The 22,285-nt window shown below is 43.0% G+C and overlaps 1 protein-coding gene across 1 annotated transcript in view; it reads right to left on the reverse strand.

Annotated features, from left to right (window-relative positions):
• Positions 1–22,285, reverse strand: part of LOC145411048 (venom dipeptidyl peptidase 4-like) — a 291,505-nt gene that overhangs the window by 22,453 nt on the left and 246,767 nt on the right. The window contains exon 17 of the mRNA XM_080281110.1: positions 20,491–20,702. Within this exon, the coding sequence (XP_080137236.1) occupies positions 20,491–20,702 (212 nt within the window). The remainder of the gene's footprint in view (positions 1–20,490; positions 20,703–22,285) is intronic.

The raw sequence follows: 22,285 nt of genomic DNA on the forward strand, positions 1-22,285 counted from the left end.
CCTCAATCTTCTTTGTACTTCCTCCCTGATGCTTTCCACTCTCATCCATCTCAACTTTTCCAAGAATGCCTCATCATCCAGCTTTACCTCACATGTCATTTCAGTGCAGTCTCACAATATCCTACTCTTTTACACAGCATGGTTCACTGCCATAACAATGTGACACTCCTAACACAAGCACTAAATACTTCCCCTTTTGTGGACAGTGAAAACACTTGTGATGTCACGATGGGTAACAATTCCCCAAACTTTTTCCAACTACTATGCAGTGGCACCCTTGCAATGGCACTCTGCTGCTCTGCACCATCCCCTACAATGATGACATTGCTGAGGTAGCAAACTGATCCTCCAAATGATGTGGCTATGCCTCTACATCTAGTACAGTACAGTAATCCCCCATTTATCCAGATGTCCATTATCTGAATGATCCATTATTTGGACGCTGTTATCTGGCAGTATCAAACCATTATACAGTAAATATATTTTTCCATTTTATCCAGACAAAACAGGAACTGCCCAATGATCCCGCGCTGTCTAGCTCGGTAGTTCACCCAGCATCTGCTAGAGACCCCCTTGGATGTTCCCAGTTCCTGCACATCAACTATGTAGTAACCAGCTCCTCGTATAATTGTTATGGTGGCACACGTGATGGCTTTTGTGGTTGTTCGCTACCTGCTTTAGGCCTTGCCATTCCTTGTATGCCTCCATCTAGGGTGTGTGATGATGACCCCTCCACCACAGAAAAGGGAAGAGGGTAGTGATGACTGGAGAAGAAATGAGATATCCTGGGTATGATTGATGCAGAGATGTGGGATGATCAACTTCATGCCTCTTAAAGGTCTGCATGACCATGGTAATACCTTGGCTGTGGTTTATAGGTCTGCTTTGCCAGACTGACTAGTGTAAAACAACAGGAACAAGTGTTGTATGACATACTGTAGTGGCCTTTTACAATGGATTTCAAAGTTAGGTGTTGTATGAAGGGGGGCCAGGGGAGAAGTCCATAATCCAGATGGATCCACTTTCTGGACATGCCTCCAGCTTTATTACATCAGATAATCAAGGTATTACTGTACACCTGAAATCCACCACCAGCTTCAAGTTAAGTTACCTTAATCTGTAACTGGCCCAGTGTCACATACACTGATAATACCTTGTGTACTCCAGATGATTACTTGGAGGCCTTTTGCCACCATAATCTCTCTTCCATTTTGAAATTTTTCATTTGCTTTCTTATTGTTTTTGAGTCACTGTCCATTAGCAGTCTTCACTTAAAGAAGGCAGCAGATTTGTGATTCCACCCCCCTCCCCTCCCTTTTTCTCTTCAGGCCCTGGCCAGGCCAGGTATTTGTGTTTAGCCAGAAAGGCAGCCAAGGTGTCCTTTGCAGCACTTCCGGGATAAGTAACTAACTAGGATTTTTTTCTTCTTGTTCTATAATTATATACTTTATGTTGCTGATTTCACTTTAATGGCAGCACAGAAATTACATTCCAAATGCATTTTCTCAGAAGGATGGGAAATGGATGAATTCCAGCTATTATGAATGAAATATTTTGTCCCTAGCCTTGCTTTCAGTTGCCGAGTAGAAGTGTACCCCATTGCATTTTTGTTTTGGAAGGTTGTGCATACTTTACCACATTTTCCTTTGTATTTTGGGTAGTTACACTACATGTATACTATGTGAACATTTTGGCCACAATACTGTATTACAGTATTAGTGATATACTTTGCTAGTGGGCATTTTCTCAGTAGCAGAGTAGAGGTGTTCTCTTTCTGCTCTTAGAGTTCAGTTGGGTATGCTGGTTTTCTTTCTTATTTTTGGCAGCTCCATTATTTGTATACTTATGAAAAGTTATTTTGCACATGCTTAATCCCCTTATCCCACATAACTCTCTTACTCTAAATTGTCACCAATTTTTTTCTGTGGAACATGACTTTACACCCAAAACTGTGCATAATTTTAGCATCCTTTCTTGCTACTAGGTTATTTTGTTACCTATTTTTTCTGTGGAACAGGGCTTTGCACCCAAAAACAAGCATAATTTTAGCACTCTCTCTTACTACTAAGTGATTCATTACCTGTAGCAAGGGCACATTCATAAAACGTTGCATGTAGACTAATACCAAATCTGGTAGGTTTCCTGTTCAATGTAGCCAGTAGCTACATGGCAGAAGGTTGTTGCCCTTATTGCCAAACCCACATGGAAGGTCAAATCCAGTGTGTCACTGACTGTACCACTCACTCAAGTCATTGTGCCTTTTTGAGGGATAAAATCTGGCAAGTTGCAACCATAGTTTTTTGGGCATGTGTGTGGTGTGACTGAGGGGTGTGCTCAAGACAAAGACACCTTCTGGGATGTACTGGGGTACCAGATGCAGATGAGGTGGGTGCAACAATGGTGTCCTTTGTCTTTTTTATTACTGGATTATGGCCCCTCAGAAGAGTAACTGTCTGGAAGTGCACACAAGTACCAATCTGATCCCCAACAATTTCTGATTATGCTCTAATTATAGCTGATTTTTATATCCCTTACCAAGGCTGCCAACATTTATGAAGCCAGAAGTGCATCAAAACAGTTAAGCCTGTAGAATGCTTAGGTACAGAGGCTGGTGACCTTTAACCCCCAGACTACGGCTAAGGTGGTGAAAGGGAGGCCCCTGTTGCAGCAATCCACCCAAAAGTTTCCAATTTTCTGTTCAATAACTTTCATATCAATTCACGAGATTTTATATATTATATATATGTTTCGTTTCATTCTTAAAGGCTCCAACATGCTTGCATGCGTCGCCCTTGGTCACCTAATGAAGGCTCTCCATGCTGCACGATCCATTGCAGCCTCCCTGTTTAGTCCTTTAACCCTGAGGTCACACTTAATGACCTCGTCCCATGTCTTTCTCGGTCTACCCCTCGTAACCCCACCCCCAACATTAACACTTCTCACCTTCCTCACCCAATTATCATCCCCCATCCTCTCCACATATCCAAACCATCTCAATCTACCTCTCCTCATCACAACACCAATACACTCCAGTCCCATCCTACCTCTCAACTGTTCCATCATGAACCCAACCTCCAAGACCTTGGACGCAGGGATGCACTACACCTCCACCTAATCATTGTCATTTCTGTACGTTTGAGCCTGCGAATATCCTCCTCCTTCACTGCCCAGGTCTCACTACCATACAGCATTACACTCCTAACACATGCTGCATTCAAAGACCCCTTAGCACGTAGGGAGAGTCATCTCAATGTCAGGAGAGGCAAGAGCTCCCTGAACTTCTTCCAACCACTTCTCACCCTAGCCACAGAGCTAGTTCCAGCCCCACCTCCAGCACACAACATGTCTCCCAAATAACAAAACTCTTCCACACACTCAAGAGATTCACCAGCAAGTTCAATTCTTTCACGTCTGACAATCTCCACCTCCTCTCTCCGACAAGCCGTACACATAAAATCAGCATTATCTCGCAGTCTACCTCTGATACCACTACATCTCTTATGCACCCATTTATCACAAACACCGCACAAGATGGAATGACTTCCCACGCCTATCTATCTATCTATCTATTGCCAGACGCCTCAATCCCGTTCGGGGTGGCCACAAACAAATCGCCTCCACATCACCCTGTTCCCAGCCATTTCACTGCCCTGCTCCCAACTCACACCTCCCTCTCTCATATAGCTCTCCACTCCATCCCTCCATCTCATCCTCAGCCTCCCCCTCCCTCTTCCCCCCTCCACCTCGCTCACATACACTCTCTTCGTCAGTCTCTCACCCTCCATCCTTTCCACATGGCCAAACCACCTCAGTGTATTCATCCTAACGCTTCCTATCACATCCACATCCACACCACAATGCTCCTTTATATCCTCATTTGACAGCCTGTCTCTCCCTGTGACTCCACAGGCTCCTCTTAAATAACTCATTTCCACTGCTCTCACTCTTGACTTGTGTCCTTTCAACAACGTCCAAGCTTCACTTCCATACGTTAGAGTTGGTATCACAATACTGTCGTGTAGTAACTTTTTCACTTTATGCTCACTTCCCTGTTGCTTATCACTGCTTTCAAGGAACCAGCAACCTTTCTTCCCTGCTGTACTCTTTCAAGTACTTCATTCTCCATACCTCCATCCTTACTCATCACACTACCCAAGTACTTAAACGTACAGTACTCACATTTTCCAATTCCTCACCATCCAACCTCGCTGTAGATTCACTGACTTCACCTCTCTCAAAGAGCATCACTATACTCTTCCCTACATTCACCTTTAGATTCCGTTTCTTACACACTCTCCCAAACTCATCCACCAAGCCTTGCAGCTCCCCTTTGTCTTCACTCAACAACACAGTATCATCTGCAAACAACAGTACAGGGAGTTTCCAAACACTACCCTCTCTCACCAGGGCCACTCCAACATCCACTACCCTACCTTGTACCTCCTTTATTACCCCATCCATGTACAGATTGAACAACCATGGACATATGACACAGCCGTTTCAACCCAACCTTCAAATACAAAAATTCACTCAGTTCACCATCCACATGCACTGCAGCCTTAGCACCATCATACATACTCTTCACAGCATTTAACAACTTCCCATCTACTCCATATATTCTTAATACATTCCACAATCCTTGTCTATCCACCCTGTCACATGCTTTCTCCAGATCCATGAAAGCTGCATACAACTTCTTTCCCTTCTCTAGAAACTTTTCCACTAAAGATAATGAATACCTGATCTACACAACCTCTTCCCTTCCTAAAGCCTCCCTGTTCTTCTCCAACTAATTTCTCTGTTCTTTCTCTAACACTGTCAATAAGTATCCTACCATACACTTTTCCTATTACAATGAGAAGACAAATTCCCCTATGATTACCTCACACTTCTTTTTCCCTTTTTCCTCTGTACAAGGGAATAATTATACCTGACTTCCAATCCTCCGGGACTCTACCTTCCTCCCAGGCCAATCTGCACATCTTCCACATCCATTCTACTACTATCTCTCCCCCATGCTTCAGCATTTCACCACACACTCCATGAATTCCGTGGCTTTCCCCAACTTAACTTTCTTCATTGCTTTCACAACTTCTATCCTACTGATTTCTTCCTGTCTTCTCACCTCCCTCATTTTCCCAGCCATTCCCCAGCCACTTGTACTCGCATTACTTCCATCCTCTATGTTCAACAATTCCTTAAAGTGTTCTCTCCATCTGCTCACTTTTTCTCCCTTCTCCACTAGTAATCTACCATTCTTATCTTTCACTCCCCTGCTAACTTCACTTCCACCCTGTCTTACTCTCTTCACCTCTTTCCAGAACATTTTCTTACAGCCCCTCCACTTTACACTCAAATCCCTTCCAAATTCCTCATCCACTCTCTTCTTACTCTCTCTTACTAATCTTTTCACCTCTCTCTTTCTTTCTACATATAACTCTCTCTTTCGCCTCTCTACTTCTTCCACGCCCCTATTTCTCATCCATTCATTGTATGCTTTCTTCTTTTGTGCCACAGCCTGTCTCACCTCTTCATTCCACCATGCTGTTCCTTGCACTCCCCTCCGTCTTCTCTTCATCCCACACACCACATCACATGCTGCACATATTTCTTCAGTGAATATCCTGTACACACCTTTCACGTCCCCTATCTGCTCCAATTCATATTTGGCCAATCATTCCTCCACTTCTCTCTTTTATTCTGCCTTTTTCTCATCCTCTTGTAACCTTTCCACTCTCCTTGCAAATACTTCTTCTTCCTGTCCTTCCCTTCTTCTATTTCTCCATCTTATTTGGATCTTGATTCTGGCCACCACCAAGTAGTGGTCAGAAAGTCCACTCCCCCAACCTCTATAAGCTCTTGCATCCATTACACATCTTCGCATCCTTTCATCCACACACACATAATCAATCATTGCCTTCCTTCCATTCAGTTCACCACCCACCCTTCTTATCACTCGCCACGTATGTCTGTGGATCATTTTATGCCTAAAGAGGGTAATGGCTGTCACCAACCCCCTCCCAGCACAAATGTCCACTAACACACTGCCATTCTCATGTATCTCAGCAGGCACACCCCACTCACCAACTATTCCATCGACCTTCACATTCCCTACTTTACCATTCATATCACCGATCAAAAACACTCTCTCATTCCTTCCAAACTTTTCCATGCACACTTCCACATTTGTCCAGAACTCTTCTCTCACTCTGCTTGCACGATCTTGCGTTAGCGCATACAGCAACACAATTGCCCACATTTGTATTCCAGCTTTCAATCTTACTCACACAATCCTTGACGCAACTGATCCATACTCTTATGTTCTTCTTCCATCTTTTACTCACAACTATACACACTCCTTCTTTTGCCCTCTCATTCTCACCTACTCCTGCACATATACCCCATCCATACTCCCATTCTCTCACACTCTCACCTCTCCATTTAGATTCAGTTATTCCACATACATCAACTTTTGCACCCTCAAGCACCTCGACAATCACTCTCTCACCTCATCATTTGCACCTATTACATTCCATGTTGCAATTACCATGTCCTTTGTTCGGTCCTGGGTCGTCATCTTTTGGTCTTGTCTGAGGCTTTCTGTTTGAGTTTTTAGTTAGTTGTTTTCCGGGGAGGGGCACTCATCCTCCACCAACCCTTTTAGTCGGCTTGTACGACAAGCAGGGATACTGGAGGAGTATTCTTGAAAAACCCTCCTACCCCCAGGGGGTGTATATATATATATATATATATATATATATATAAACATGCACAAGAAAGCTAAACCCTTCTATTTATCTACGAGCACTTCAGTAAATGTCTCGATGCTCTTACACTGCTATCGAGATAAGTGGAAGCAACGACATAATTGGTGTTTTTTTATGTTGCTGTAGCTGTCTGTCATTCTCAATGACTCCCACCGTTGCCCACCACCGTACACTTCATCACCATACACCATCATACGTGTTGCTTAGGTTTGCACTATGGTGTATGTGTCACTTAGGTAGTCAATATTGCTATTTAACAGACATTAAAAAATAAAATACAGTAAAACCTCGATATAACGGACTTCAATAGACCGGAATTCGCTTTTATCGGACTCGAGGAGCTACCGGACTAAATTCCTATATATCGGAAAAAGTCTGATAAAGCCTGAAGCAGTCCGGACTGCCTGACCACTTCAGCTATGTTCACCACAATAAGGTAAATAAAAGGCATGTTCATCAGTGTACAGTACAGTATTATTATATATATTATACCATCTGATTAATGTAGTGAAGTTATAACACAGTACAGTACCTCAGCGGTAGTCAAAACAGTTTAACAACCGTTCATGCGATCCGGCCTAATGTCTGACATATCGGAAAAAGTCCGGATTAGCAGGGGGAAGTCTGGATGTTGTTTTCATCAGAATTTCGCATTTTTCAGAATGGTCTGGGCCCCAATTAGTCCGTTATAGTGAGGTCTTCCTGTAGTGTTAAATTGAACAGTGAAGAACTAGTCAGTTACAGTAAATACAGTAATGCTAAACTCAACAAAGTATATTTATATAGCTTACATCAGACACTTTCATTTTCCAAATACAGTATTTTAATCACTTATAATAAGTTTCTTTCACTTATTTACAAATAACTTTTTTAGAAGTTGATAAGTGTATGAAAGTCATGGTAGCAGTCTCCCAGACATAAGCCAACCTGACACTCTGGGCACCATGTTGTCACATTCCTTCATACTTGTTCACGCTTGCTAGTGTTCATGCAGACACTGCAGGAAGCTAAAATAATGAACTAGTAACCCAAAGCATTAGAGGATGAATACACAAAGTTCTTGAGGCAGAAAACAGGATGCAACTTTTGAAATAAAATTGTGCATTTCAAAAGCAACATTGCACTCTGTCAATAGGTCCGTTCAGAAGGAACATATCATTTAAGCAGTTAAGAAGACACAACATGACCAAAAGTTGGAGACCTATGCTATACAGGAATAAAGGAGAGAGGTTACTGATCTTCATTCATTTTTTCCCAAATCGTAACAAAGAGGCCTCATAGTAAAGTTGAAAAATCACTTTCCTCACCCAAATGGTACAGGAGGGCCAATTTTTTTTTTTTTTTTTTTTTTTCCTAATGAGGAAGAAGGAACCAAAGGCCGTAAGCCCGCAATTATTGTTCCTTCCAAGAGAAAAACAAAATACAAGACAGAGCCAAAATCAATATCCAATCATTTCGAGATGCCTGGACACACTGCGTTTGAAAGACTGGAGATCATAGGAAGAAGGAAATACAGACAGAGGAAGACAGTTCCAGAGTTGACCTGTTGCATAAATGAAGGACTGGGATTAATGGTTAACTCTTGCATTAGAGAGATAGACAGAAAAGAGATGAGAGTTTGCTGCTAGATGGGTGCTATGCGCCCGTTGTACAGGTGGAGGAATGCATGCAGAGGAGCAGTGACCATTGAAGTAGTGATAAAAAGGAGAGAAAGATGCAACAGTGCGACGAAGAGACAGAGGTTGAAGGGAGTCAGTAAGAGGAGGAGAGTTAATGAGACGAAAAGCCTTTGACTCCACTCTATTGAGAAGAGCTGTATGTGGGGAGCCTCCCCACACATAAGAGTTGTACTCCACACAGGGGCAGATAAAACTCTTTTATAGAGTCAACAATTGTACAGAGGTAAAGAAGGAACAGGGTCGGCTAAGCATACCTAATCTCTTGGAAGCAGATTTTACAAGAGATGTAATAAGATCTTTCCAAGACAAGTCCCGAGTAAATGAAACCCCAAGCATGTTCAAGGATGGTGCAGGATTAAGCTCAATATTATTAACCCCTTAACCGCGGGGCGTCACTTTCGTGACGCTTGGGAGCAAAGGATCATACCACGGGGAGACACTTTTGTGATTCTGTGTTATTTTGAATTCACCCGGGCTTTCAAGTGGTGGCTTGTATCATCTTATCAGTACTGCCAATGTCCAACACTAGTCAGCACATCTAAACTCATCTGTACTCCCATCCATTGTTGACAATTTAGCCATTTCTCCCCATTCTTGACTCCCCTCCCTACCTCCCCTCCATTACCCTATCCTCTCGCCTGCCCAGCCGTGCTATGCTAAGTAAATCTTCCCTGGAATTTTTCACTGATTTCATCCATTGAAATAAGCCCTATGCCCTATTCTTATACCAAATAATATATACAAGAAAGAAATAAGGTAAGTGATAGTGCCATACACCTGGAATTGGCTAATTATCACCTGACAACACCTCATGTGCACTCGTTCGCTAATTTTCGCTGTTTATTCCCCTTGAAATATACCGTATAATCTATTTTCGTAATAAAAATATATATAAGAAAGGAAGGGAGAAGCCTAAGTGATATTTACATTCACCTGGAACTACCTAATTATTGCAGGGCACCACACTGTATTCTACGCTAAGTAAATCTTCCCTGGAATCTTCCATTGATTTCATCCACTGAAATAAGCCCTATGCCCTACTCTTATACCAAATAATATATACAAAAAAGAAATAAGGTAAGTGATAGTGCCATACACCTGGAATTGGCTAATTATCACCTGACAACACCTCATGTGCACTCGTTCGCTAATTTTCACTGTTTATTTCCCCTTGAAATATGCCGTATAATCTATTTTCGTAATAAATATACAGTACCCTCGCGTCCAACACGGTAATATTGTCATGCATGGGTCCCGTGTTGGACCAAAAACGTGTTGGACAAACAACAGAGCTTATGGGGAAAAATGAATTATGTCAGCAACCCTAGGAAAAGTCACCCTAAATACCTACCATATACCTATACATATATTGGTACTGTTGTAATTATAAAAAATGGTACTGTGCTATGAATGATAACTAACCTTTTAGGATAGTGTTGGTGGGCTTGCTGGGAATGGAGGGTGGTATCCAAGGCTGCAGGTAGTCCTACTGGGTCCCCGAAGGATGGCTGCTGGCGTCACTAGCGGGTAATGGCTGCTGCTCCTCCTCAACCTCCCTCATAAATCCTTCGAAATCACACTCAGAACCACTATCTTCGTCCACAGCCAAGGAAGGTCCTGCTTCTGCCTATCCTAGCACTCTGTAAGCCTTCACTGCTGCCAGGATCTTGTCTTGGTTTTTTATTATGGTCCTCACGTTGGCTTCATTCATGTCGTAGGCCTTGGCAATGTCAACTTTCCTCTCCCCTTTCTTCTTCCTCTCGATGCTTTCTAGCTTGGTGGCCTGAGGGAGGTGCCGACGCTTCTTGGGGTTCTCAGAAGGCTTCCTAGGCATCATGAGCAGGGTAAAATGCAGTAACAAGGGCAGAATATGCAGCAAGAAAAAAGCACCTTCCAATGCGAATTATGCGACTGAGTGGCGCTGTGGCGGGAGAAATTTAAACAAAACATCACGTGACAGCAGAAGCGTTTTTAATTGGGCGGCATCACAATCACGTCACGATAGCAGGCGGGGAAGGCTACTTGATCAGAAGTTTTCATTGGCTATCATCATCATGAGAATGTCCAGTATGACCGTGGTGGACCGGGGGTGATCGTGCTAGAGGTGAACTCTGCGGATTTCGCCCACTTCTCGGAGCTCTGTGCGTGTTATGCTAACACACTCATGTTGCAGTAATTAAATCGTATTAAATAATACTACTTATTTGCTCTCCGTGCTGGACGTGAATTGTGCTGGACTAACGCGTGTTGGACGCAAGGGTACTGTACATATAAGGAGGGACGGGAGAAGCCTAAGTGATATTTACATTCACCTGGAACTACCTAATTTATTATGTATTGTCTTGGTTTCCTGCCAATCATTTCATTGCTCTATATTAGCAGGTCTCACAGGGTTGAAGTTGGTAGTATTGCACTCACCCTAGCCAGGCAGCAGGGGGCCACTACTATCAGTTCACTGTCGTCTTTGAAGGTGGAGGTATGTCTGATTTGCTCCTGCTAACTTCCGCCACTTTTTAGCCCCATGCAAAGGGCCTTGTGACCTTTACCCCCTACTAAACCTCGTGTGGAAAGAGGTAAAGTGATGACAATTGATAGAGAATGACTACGATCTTTTTATTGAGTAAAACAGGGCAAGTGGAACTGTAAATAATATGTAAATAATGTATAAACAGCAAGTGAAAGCAATGAATGTAAATATAAGTGAACAGTGGAAAATAGTTTTATAAGTTACTTCAAGTGACAGTGCATAACACAGTGTAAATAAGATAGAAATGTAAATAATGTAAATAAAATAGAGAACGTAAATAGAAATGTAAATGAATAGTATTATAAGGATATGAGTATATAAACTAGGAGTAATGAAAGTGAAAGTTTCACTCTAGTATGTATGAATACTATGAGTTATGAGAGTGAAGGTGAAAGTGACATTCACTCTCAGTGCTAGTATACAGGACGAGAGTGTGAATGCTACGTATTTTACTGAAAGAAATTGAATCCCTACAGTGACAATAAACTACTATTCCTGAAGGAAACTTATGGATAAAGACTGTAGATATATATAAGTGTTATATAGTAACAGAAATATAAACTGTGAGTGTTTTTATGAATAACAGACAACACTAGCGGCGAACGATCGGAAGTGGGATGGTCATACGCCCTCGTAATTTTCATTGCTTTCACAGTGTTTTTTTTTTTTTTTTTGAGTATGGATTCCAAACTACTTGAGAATCATAGAATTGTGTTTCTAGTGATAATATCAGGCTGTGGTAATCATATTACGAGTTGTCGGGAAGTGTAAAATGGAGACTTCATTACCCAACTTCAGAGGTCTCCACAAGTCCTACGGTACTTGACGAAGGCTCAAGAAACACCCAAGGAGAAAGCTGAAGGTATGTGCCATAAGTATATGTGATTTTAGTATTCTAGGACTAATAACTGATTTTTGGCAAATATTTTTAGAGAGTCTGTCGGAGCGCGAATATGCCCACGGAAGCCGCAAGTCAAAGCAAAACAAGTTCGCGGTTTAAGGGTTAAACATTAGTGGGTAAACCTGTAGAAGATTCTGTCGGGTTGATAGGTGTAAAAACTGAGTCTTTGATGCATTAAAAACAACCAGATTATTTTTACCCCAGTCAGAGATACGAGCCAAGTCAGACATTAGGTATGTCATAGCCTCATCCCTTGTTTGTTGAAGTAACTGCTGAGATGGATGTTGTGGGAACCGAATGGAAAGGTGATGGGTGGAGTCATCAGCATAAGAGTGGAAAGGGTTAGATGTACAGCTTAGAAGGTCACTGATGAATAAAAGGAAGAGAGTTGGTGATAGGACAGAGCCCTGAGGAACACCACTGTTGATAGATCTAGGAGACGAACCATGGACATCTACAACAGCGGCTTTAGAATGACCAGAAAGGAAACTAGAGATGAAGGCACAGATATAAGGATAGAAACCGTGAGGGCAGTTTGGAAATTAAAGATTTATGCCAGACTCAATCGAAAGCCTTTGAGATGTTAAGTGCAATGGCAATGCTTTCTCCAAAGTCCCGAAAGGAGGATGACCAGGAGTCCGAAAGGTAGGTGAGAAGATCGCCAGTGGAGCGTCCCTGATGGAACCCATACTGACGATCAGAAAGAAGGTTGTGATAGGACAGATGCTTTAAAATTTTTCTATTAAGAACGACTCAAAAACTTTTGAGATACAGGATGTTAAAGCAATTGGATGATAGTTAGAGGGTTGGGAATGGTCACTCTTCCTTGGGACTGGCTGAATGAGAGCAAACTTGCAGCAAGAAGGAAAGGTACAAGTTGACAGAGAAAGGCGAAAGAGTTTGCCTAAGCATGGTGTAAGCACAGAAGCACAGTTCTTGAAAACAACAGGAGGGACTCCATCAGGCCCATATGCCTTATTAGTATCGAGGCATGTGAAGACTGAAAATACAGCAGCTGAAGAAATTTTAATGTCAGCCATGAGGAAGTCAGAGGGGGGAAGTGATGGAGGAACAGCACCGGAATCGTCTACTGTAAAGTGGAATTGGAGGAGAAAGTCTGAGCGAAGAGATCTGCTTTATCAGTAGAAGAAATAGCTATAGAGCCAAGTAAAAAAGAGGAGGGAAGATGATGAGGTAATGTTGTTAGAAAGGTTTTTGGCAAGGTGCCAGAAGGAGCAGAAAGAATTTGAGTTGGAGAGTTGAGAGCATTTAGTACTGATGAAATTATTTTTAGCAGAACGAAGAACAGACTTAGCACGAGTACGGGCAGAAATGTATAAAAGATGTGATTCAGGGGTGGGTTGGCTTGGGTACCTTTTATAGGCCCACTCCTTGTTGCGGACAGCATTAGAACAAGCGTGATTAAACGAAGGCTTTCTTGCATTAGTCAGAGGATATGAGAAAGGAATGTATGCTTCCATGCCCAAGAGAATAACCTCCATAATGCGCAAGGCACACTCAGATGGCTCCTGGCCATGGAAGGAATAATCATTTCAAGGAATATCAAAGAAGTACTGTCTGAGGGCCTCCCAATCTGCAGCTCCAAAGTGCCACAGACGACGTTTCTTTGGAGGGTCGACAGGCCGTACTGGAGCGATAGGACAGGTTAAGGTGATAAGGTTGTGATCGGAGGAGCCCAACAGAAAGAAACGATTAACAGTGTAAGTGGATGGATTAGTTGTAAGGAAGAGGTGAAGTATGATGGAGCTCTCTCCAAGGCGGTCAGGGATACAGGTAGGGTGCTGTACAAGCTGCCCTAGGTCATTAACCCCTACACCGCGGGCATGTTTACCGATGTTTTGCGTGTGCCGCGGGGTTATTCGGGCTCCGACAGACTCTCAAAAAATATTTGCCAAAAATCAGTTATTAGTCTTAGAATATTAAAATTACATATGCTTATGGCACATACCTTCAGCTTTCTCCTGGAATGTTTGTTGAGCCTTCGTCGGTTACCGTAGGACTTGTGGAGACCTCTGAAGTTGGGTAACGAAGTCTCCACTTTACACTTCCTGACAGCCCATAATATGATTACCACAGCCAGATATTAACACTATAAACACTACTCTATGATTTTCAAGTAGTTTGGGATCCATACTCCAAAAAAAAACCCACTGTGAAAGCAATGAAAATTACGAGCGCGTCTGACTGTCGCACTGGCACTAGTTCGCTCTTGGTACTCTGTCATTTATTATTCATAAAACCCCTCACACTTTATATTTCTATTACTATATAACACTTATATATATCTACAGTCTTTATCCATAAGTTTCCTTCAGTAGTATTAGTTTATTGTCACTGTAGGGATTCAATTTCTTTCAGTAAAATACGTAGCATTCACTTTCTCGTCCTGTATACTAGCATTGAGAGTGAATGTCACTTTCATCTTCACTCTCATAACTCATAGTATTCAGACATGCTAGAGTGAAACTTTCACTTTCATTACTCCTAGGGTATATACTCGTATTCTTATAATACTACTCATTTACATTTCTGTTTACGTTCTCTATTTTATTTACGTTAACATTTCTATTTTATTTACACTGTGTTATGCACTGTCACTTGAAGTAACTTATAAAACTATTTTCCATTGTTCACGTATATATACATTCATTGCTTTCACTTGCTGTTTACACATTATTTACACATTATTTACAATTCCACCTGCACTGTTTTACTCAATAGAAAGATCATAGTCACTCTTTTATCAATTGTCAGCCCTTTACCTCTTTCCACACGAGGTTTAGTAGGGGGTAAAGGTCACAGGGCCCTTTGCATGGGGGTGAAAAAGTCCCTGAAGTCAGCAAGAAGAAACATACGTACCCCCACTTCGGAAGATGAGAGTAAACTGATAAAGGAGGGCCGGGGTAGAGGCCTACTTAGGGGATATTCAGTGCTACCAATGTTAGCTCTTGAAACAGCTATGTCTAGCACTGAAATGATTGGCAGGAAATCTAGACAATACATTATAAATTAGGTAGTTCCAGGTGAATGTAAATATCACTTAGGCTTCTCCCTTCCCTCCTTACATGTATATTTATTACGAAAGTAGATTATACGGCATATTTCAAGGGAGAAAAAACAGCGAAAATTAGCAAACAAGTGCACGTGAGGTGTTGTCAGGTGATAATTAGCCAATTCCAGGTGTATGGCACTATCACTTACCTTATTTCTTTCTTGTATATATTATTTGGTATAAGAATAGGACATAGGGCTTATTTCAATGGATGAAATCAGTGAAAAATTCCAGGGAAGATTTACTTAGCGTAGCACGGCCGGGCAGGCGAGAGGATAGGGTAATGGAAGGGGGGTAGAGAGGGGAGTCAAGAACGGGGAGAAATGGCTAAATTGTCAACAATGGATGGGAGTACAGATGAGATTAGGAGTGGTGACTAGTGTTGGACATTGGCAGTACTGATAGATGATACAAGCCCCCACTTGGAAGCCCGGGTGAATTCAAAATAACACAGAATCACAAAAGCAATGCCCCGCGATATGATCCCTTGCACCCAAGCGTCATGAAAGTGACGCCCCGCGGTTAAGGGGTTAAGGAAAGAAAAGGTGCAGGCTTGTTCACCAGGTGGATCAGTGAAAGGAGAGGAGAGCCAAAGGTGGTGGTGAACATTGAAATCTCCTAGAATGGAGATTTCAGAAGAAGGAGAAATGGATAGAATGTGTTCCATCGTAGAAGTAAGATAGTCAAAGAATTTTTGATAGTCAGTAGAATTAGGAGATAAGTAAACAGCGTAGATATATTTAGTCAGATAATGACAGGAAAGCTGAAGCCAGAGTGTAGAGAATTCAGCAGAATCGAGTTCAGTAACACGAGAGCAAGATATGTCGTTGCGTATGTATATACAACAGCCACCATTGGCTTTGAAATAAGTACTGTATAGAGAAAGTAGGAGGATACAGAAAAGGGTCTGCTGTTAGTTGCAAAAGACAGCTGAATCTCAGTTAGAAAAAGGTGAGGTTTTGAGAAGGAGAAGTGGTGCTCAACAGCGCGAAAGTTAGAGGAAAGGCCGCAAATGCTGCCGAAATGAAGAAGAAGGGAATCAGACAGTGGTTTCAGGCAGCTCGAGTCGTCACTGGGACAGGGGTGGAAGGTGGGGGCATTTATGGTCCCCCCCCTGGGGACTCCGAGGCTACGTGTTGCACTGCCATGATTTTTTTAATTTTGGAAGTGTAGTGTGTACTGTGCATGTAGTTTAGTGTTGATAGTTAGAGAAACTTGTATTGGAGTGCATGCTGGCCTACTCTCTGTGTTGCTGAGACACTGAAAAAGTTGCAGTGTGTTGCAACAGAGTATGCAGGAAAAAAAATTATAATACAAATAGGCGCACAAAATTATGTCTTGTGAAAAGATGGAGAAATAAAATCTTTTAGTCAACTATGACAGGTTTTCTATACTACCCTCTTCAATCCCATGACATGGTTGTAATTAGTCTTGGTACCAAAAGAACCCTTTATTCAGCTAAGGAGAGATGTCGTGCAGTGAAAAAGCTAGTAAACGTCAGATCAAACCCACCTTGGGGGGAGGGGGGATGGAGACTAAATTATGTTGTCTGTGAGTACTGTAGCAGGAATAAAGTGGAAAATATGTGGGAATGACGAGGTTATGAAGAGAAACAGTGAGCAGAAATTAGGACTGTCCCTATGGAAGGACACCTGAAAACCCATTTAGTATGATGATACCTTTTATATTTTAATTTTCCAGCCACCAGATATTTTTAATTTGCCTTAACCCTTTAACCGCGGGTGTCATTCCAGAATGACAGTGACAAAACTGGACCAAACCGCGGGTGTCATTCTGGAATGATCGTGAATATTTTGAACACCGCGCGTTTTCCCGGCGCGCAAATAGTCTCACGCAAGAGTAGCTGTCGAGTTCTTTCACGCCAGCCATCCCACACCTCCCTCCTCCAACCCCGAGGGGGCCCCCCCCCACCCCTGCCCTGACCCGCGTCAGTCAGTATCTGTCCAGCTGTGTGTGTGATAATGGCGCTCCGTCCTGACTCATCGTCGCTCGCTTCCTCCTCTACAATGATTAGTGCTAGTGTTCCCTCTACCTCTACACCGGTAAAGGAACTGCCGACGGCGAGGCAGAAGGGGTTGAGCACTCCTGAAATTAGAACTGAGCTGGACAAAACTGTAAGTACTACTCTTGATTGTGGCAGTGAAAGTGACACTCACAGCAAGCAGTGATGATTTGGCAGTGATTGGTGGTGAACCATTTTCCATTGATAGTGACAGTGATGAAAGTGATCGTGTTGATTCCCCCCCACCACCCCAACTTACTCTGGGAAAGGAAAGGCTCCTATGGGCAAATCTGGTATTGCACGTGGGAAGGGAGTGAAGCGCAGGCTCACGTCTCCCACACCAGGCCCTAGTACGCATTTCCCATCAATTTCCCGTTCCCCTAGCCCTATTGCCCTCACATCATCATCATCATCATCTGTCGTGCCCTCTCCTCAGTCTACATCATCTGAGGAGTACGAATTACCAAAGCCTGCAAAGTGAGGGAAGGCAGGCCGTGCAGGCAGGCCTAGAACAAAGGGGATGCGTGGCAGTTGGAGGGCAAAGCTGGGCGATAAGTGAGGCGATAAGCGAGGTGATAAGCGGGGTAGAAAGGGTCAAGTTTCACCACGCACCAGGTCAGAAACCCCCCCGCCTGCTCCCCGCTCAGTTCCCTCACCCGCGCCACCCCCCCACTCACCGCCCCCGCACTCACCCCCCTCCCCGTTGCCTCCTGCCTCACCCACCTCCCGCTTGCCTCCTGCCTCACCCATTGCCTCCACATCAGCTCCTTCTCACGGGGAAAGGAGTGGAATGCAACCTGCCCCTGCCACTGAACCACGCACGGGGCAAGTGGATGTATTTGTTTGGTCTGACGGTGGAGATTTCCAGCCACACAATCCACCGTTTGATATGACAAATGCTGGAATACAGCCTGCCTTCCCATGCAACGCAGGTGATGAGTTTGTTGATTACTTCCTGGCCTTCCTTGATGATGAAATTGTGCAGCATGTCAGCGATGAGACCAATAGGTATGCAGCTCAGTGTGCAGCAGAAGGGCTGGGACCTATTGGCTCACCAAAGCAAGTGTCATGGTTGCCTGTCGGGATCAGAGAGCTGTATGTGTTTTTTGCACTAATGTTTCTGATGCCCCATATAAAGAGACATGAGTTGGAGGAGTACTGGCTCGTGGATGACATAACTACTATCCCAATATTCGGGAAGTATATGTCATGGGATCGGTTCCTACAGCTGCTAGGATACCTGCACTTTGCTGACAATGACAACCCGTCCCAAACTGACCCTTTGTGGAAAGTGAGGGATTTTCTCAACAGGATTAGGGATCGATTTATGCGATTTTTCAGGCCTATGCAGAAAGTCATCATAGACGAATCCCTGGTATTGTTCAGAGGACGTCTCAAATTCATGCAGTACATCCCCAGCAAACGCCACCGCTTTGGGATAAAGTTCTTTGTGCTGTGTGACTGTGAGACGGGGTATATCCTTGATTTTGTCATTTACTCGGCTAGCACAATGGATGTGAACAGGAAAGACCCCCTTGGCTTCTCTGGCTCCGTTGTAAAAGTGCTGATGGAGAGGTATTTTGGTGGTAATCATGTGCTGTACACAGACAATTATTACACAGCACCGAAACTCTCCAAATACCTTGCTGAACACGACATTGGCACTGTTGGCACTGTACGGAGCTATAGGAAAGAGTGGCCTAGTTTCCCCGAAGCATCATCATCATCCAGGGGAGATGTTCACCTGAAGAAGTCAGACAAGCTGCTTGCGATCAGGTGGCATGACAAGAAGGTCGTGAATATGATCAGCACCATCCACAAGGGGGAATTGAAGAGAACTGGGAAGGTCACCTACAGGACGGGAGAGCCAATCATGAAGCCTGATGCCGTCATTGATTATAATGTAAATATGAGACTTGTTGATAAGTCTGATATGATGATTGGCGAAATCGACTGCCTCAGGAGAAACACCCGATAGTACAGGAAGGCTTGCCTGCACATGCTCGATATGTGCATGCTCAACGCCTTCATTCTCTACAAGACACAAGTCGGGGGCATAAGGCAACCATCACTGAGACAGTTTTCGAAGACTGTCGTGCAGCAGCTACTTGCACGATTTGGTCAGGTGACGGCATTGGTCCCGAGGCGACACTCTGACACACAACCTGACCATCTTGAGTGCCGCAATTACATGAGCCGGCACCAGCTTGTGAAATTGCCTCCTACAGCAGGCGGCAGGTTGTCACAGGGCCGCTGCAGAGTATGTTCTACCACCACACGGAGGCCTAGGACGAGAAAAATGAGCACACACCAGTGCCTTGAATGCCAAGTCACTCTATGTGTAACTCCGTGCTTTGCCGAGTACCACTCTCTGAGTAAATACTGAAAGTGACAGTGATATATAGTGATGCGACAGTGACGTGCTTTGCCAATAATTGTATAATGGATAATGTAGTAATAAGGGATATTTTGCCTAGAAAAAAAAGGAAATATTGGCCAGTATAATAAGTGATATTGTAATAAGAGAATCTGCGGCACTTGTGGAATTCTGCGGCACTTATGTAATTCTGTGATGCGCCAGTGACGCAATATAGTAATAAGTGCATTGTAAATATAATGTACATTGCCCATATTATATGTAAAATAATATTAGAAGTTAGAAAGAATGAAAAGATCGCATGAAACGTCAGTGAGCGGGTGCCGCCGCAGTGAAGTGAGGCGCAGCCGCAGTGAAGAGCGGGCGCAGCCGCAGGGAAGTGCTTTTTACCTACCTCAGTGAACACAGGGTGGGTGTTTATCGTATGTACAGTGTTCATATATGTTTATATTACTATTATGAGAGAGTGGTTGGCATTTGGTACTGGTGTGTGGGGCGTAAAATAGTTATTTCACACCCCTCACTTCTAACGGCTCTCCCCGTCCTGTGAAACAAAGTCATGAAACCTAAATCAATGGAAAGCTGAAGGTTAGTACTTTCTAATGGTACCTTATTTTTTTCTCTAGCTTTATTCTGTGCAGAGTTATTAAGGTTTAAAGGTTTGTTTACATTTGGCTGAAACCCCCGCGGGAGAGGACAGTCAGACCAAAACAATACCCGCAGTTAAAGGGTTAAGAAGATTAATGGAGAGTGCTTCACGCCCAACAGTTCTAGTGTCTTACCCAAGGTGAAATAAAGTACTCTGGCAAGAACATGAGAAAATCTAAAAGACATTATCATGGCAAAGGGGTTAAAATTTGTGGAGAATGTGTTGGCCCATCCTTGTGCTGCACTTTAATTAACCTCCTGACACCTGTCATTACAATATTGCTGCTACTGTCAGATGACTTCATTTACTTGGGAGAGTTCCCAAGCAAAGTATGGGTTAAAATAAAAGCTATATTAAATCCCTCCTGTTCAAAAAGTCTCTCTTACAATGATTAAATTTGTTTGGAGGAAGCTTGAATGAGATGAAAATGACAATTTTAATCAATAGGTTAATAATGAAGGCCTTAATTATGGTATACATTGCATGTTACTCACCTGTGCTCTGAAAAGAATATCCTCAAGCTCAAGTGCTCTTGCCAACATCATTGATTGCTGGTAATGTACATTGTCATCAGCATTGCCATGGATCAGGAAGAACTGCTTGTTGCGGAAATTAGAGACATTGCGTGTTACATCGGAATACTCATAACCTGCAAGGTTGTCATCTGCTGTGGGCAGCCCCATGTACCGTTCCGTGTACACCGTATCTGTGTTGCATCGAGAATAAGAATGAATATGTTGAAATGTATCATTGTTATCTCATTCATCCTATCCTTTTATATTTTTTCCCACCTAATGGTGAGGAGAGTTGGGATCCAAAAACAAAGAAAGACATGGAAATAAAGTGGGAGTTATCAGCAGCATGCTCAGTGAAATAGATCAATCATTCTCATATCTAGCTCGCTGGCTCTAACTCAGGCACACCTATTTGCACACACATACTAAGAAAGTTTATTCTGCTCATCAGTGATATGGTATTACAGTAGCTATTAATCCTGATGGAGTATAGCAAGACTGCTTTATTAAATTAACCCTTCCACTTTGAGGTACAGTAAAACCTCACTGTAACGGACTAATTGGGGGGGGGGGGGGAAAGCAACATCTGGACTTCCCCCTGCTAACCCGGACTTTTTCCGATATATCAGACATTAGCCAGGATCGCATCAAGTTTTTAAACTGTTTTCACTACCACTGCAGTACTGTACTGTATTATACATTTCCTATAATAGTCAAATGGTATAATATATATAAAAATACTGTACTGTATACTGATAAACATGTATTTTATTTACTTTACTGTGGTGAACATAGCTGAAGTGGTCAAGCAGTCCAGACTGCCTCTGGCTTTATCAGACTTTTTCCAATATATAAGAATTTTGTCCGGTGGCTCCTCCATTCTGATAAAAGCGAATTCTGGTCTACTGAAGTCTGTTATACTGAGGGTTTACTGTATTTAATTTTTTGCAATGCCTGACACATGGGGAAGAATTAGGGTAGAATCAGCCCCTCTGAAAAGCACCTTTCGCCTTATACAGTGGTATACATCATATTGATCAAGAACATATACAATACTTACTTTTTAGAAGCCTTTGACTGGCACTCAGGACATGATAAGCACTTTTTAAACTAATTTAGTAAAGTTTGCAACATGCAGTAACTTGTGTTATACAGTATAACTATCTTCTATCTACCTATCTATCTATTACCAGATGCCTTAATCCTGTAGAGGGTAGCCACAAACAAATTACCTCCATGTCACTCTGTCTCCTGCCATTTTGCTAACCTTCCCCCAGTTCTCTCATATACCTCTCCACTCAGTCCCTCCACCTCATCCTCGGCCTGCCCCTCACTCACATACACTCTCCTCATTAGTCTCTCGCTCTTCATCCTCTCCACATGGCCAAACTCTCTCAGTGTATTTCTCCTAACACTTAGTATCCCATCCACATCCACACCACAATGCTCCTTTGCTTCCTAATTTGTCAGTCTGTTTCTCCATGTAAACTCCACATGCTACTCTCATATAAGTCCTCTCCATTGCTCTCACTCTTGACTTGTGTTCTTGCAACAAGGTCCAAGTTTTGCTTCCAAATGTTAGAGCTGGTATCACAAGACTTTCATGCAGTGACTTTTTTACTTCCATGCTCACTTCCTTATTCTTATCAATGCTTACAAAGAACCAGCAACCTTTCTTTCCTGTTGTACTCTTTCAAGCACATCATCCTCCAAACTTCCATCCGTACTCATTTCACTACCCAAGTAGTTACATGCACTCACACCATTTCCTCAT

Source organism: Coenobita brevimanus, chromosome 87, assembly GCF_032717465.1.
Source record: "Coenobita brevimanus isolate Jiangsu-jjx chromosome 87, ASM3271746v2, whole genome shotgun sequence".
In the NCBI taxonomy this organism is placed as follows: domain Eukaryota; kingdom Metazoa; phylum Arthropoda; class Malacostraca; order Decapoda; family Coenobitidae; genus Coenobita; species Coenobita brevimanus.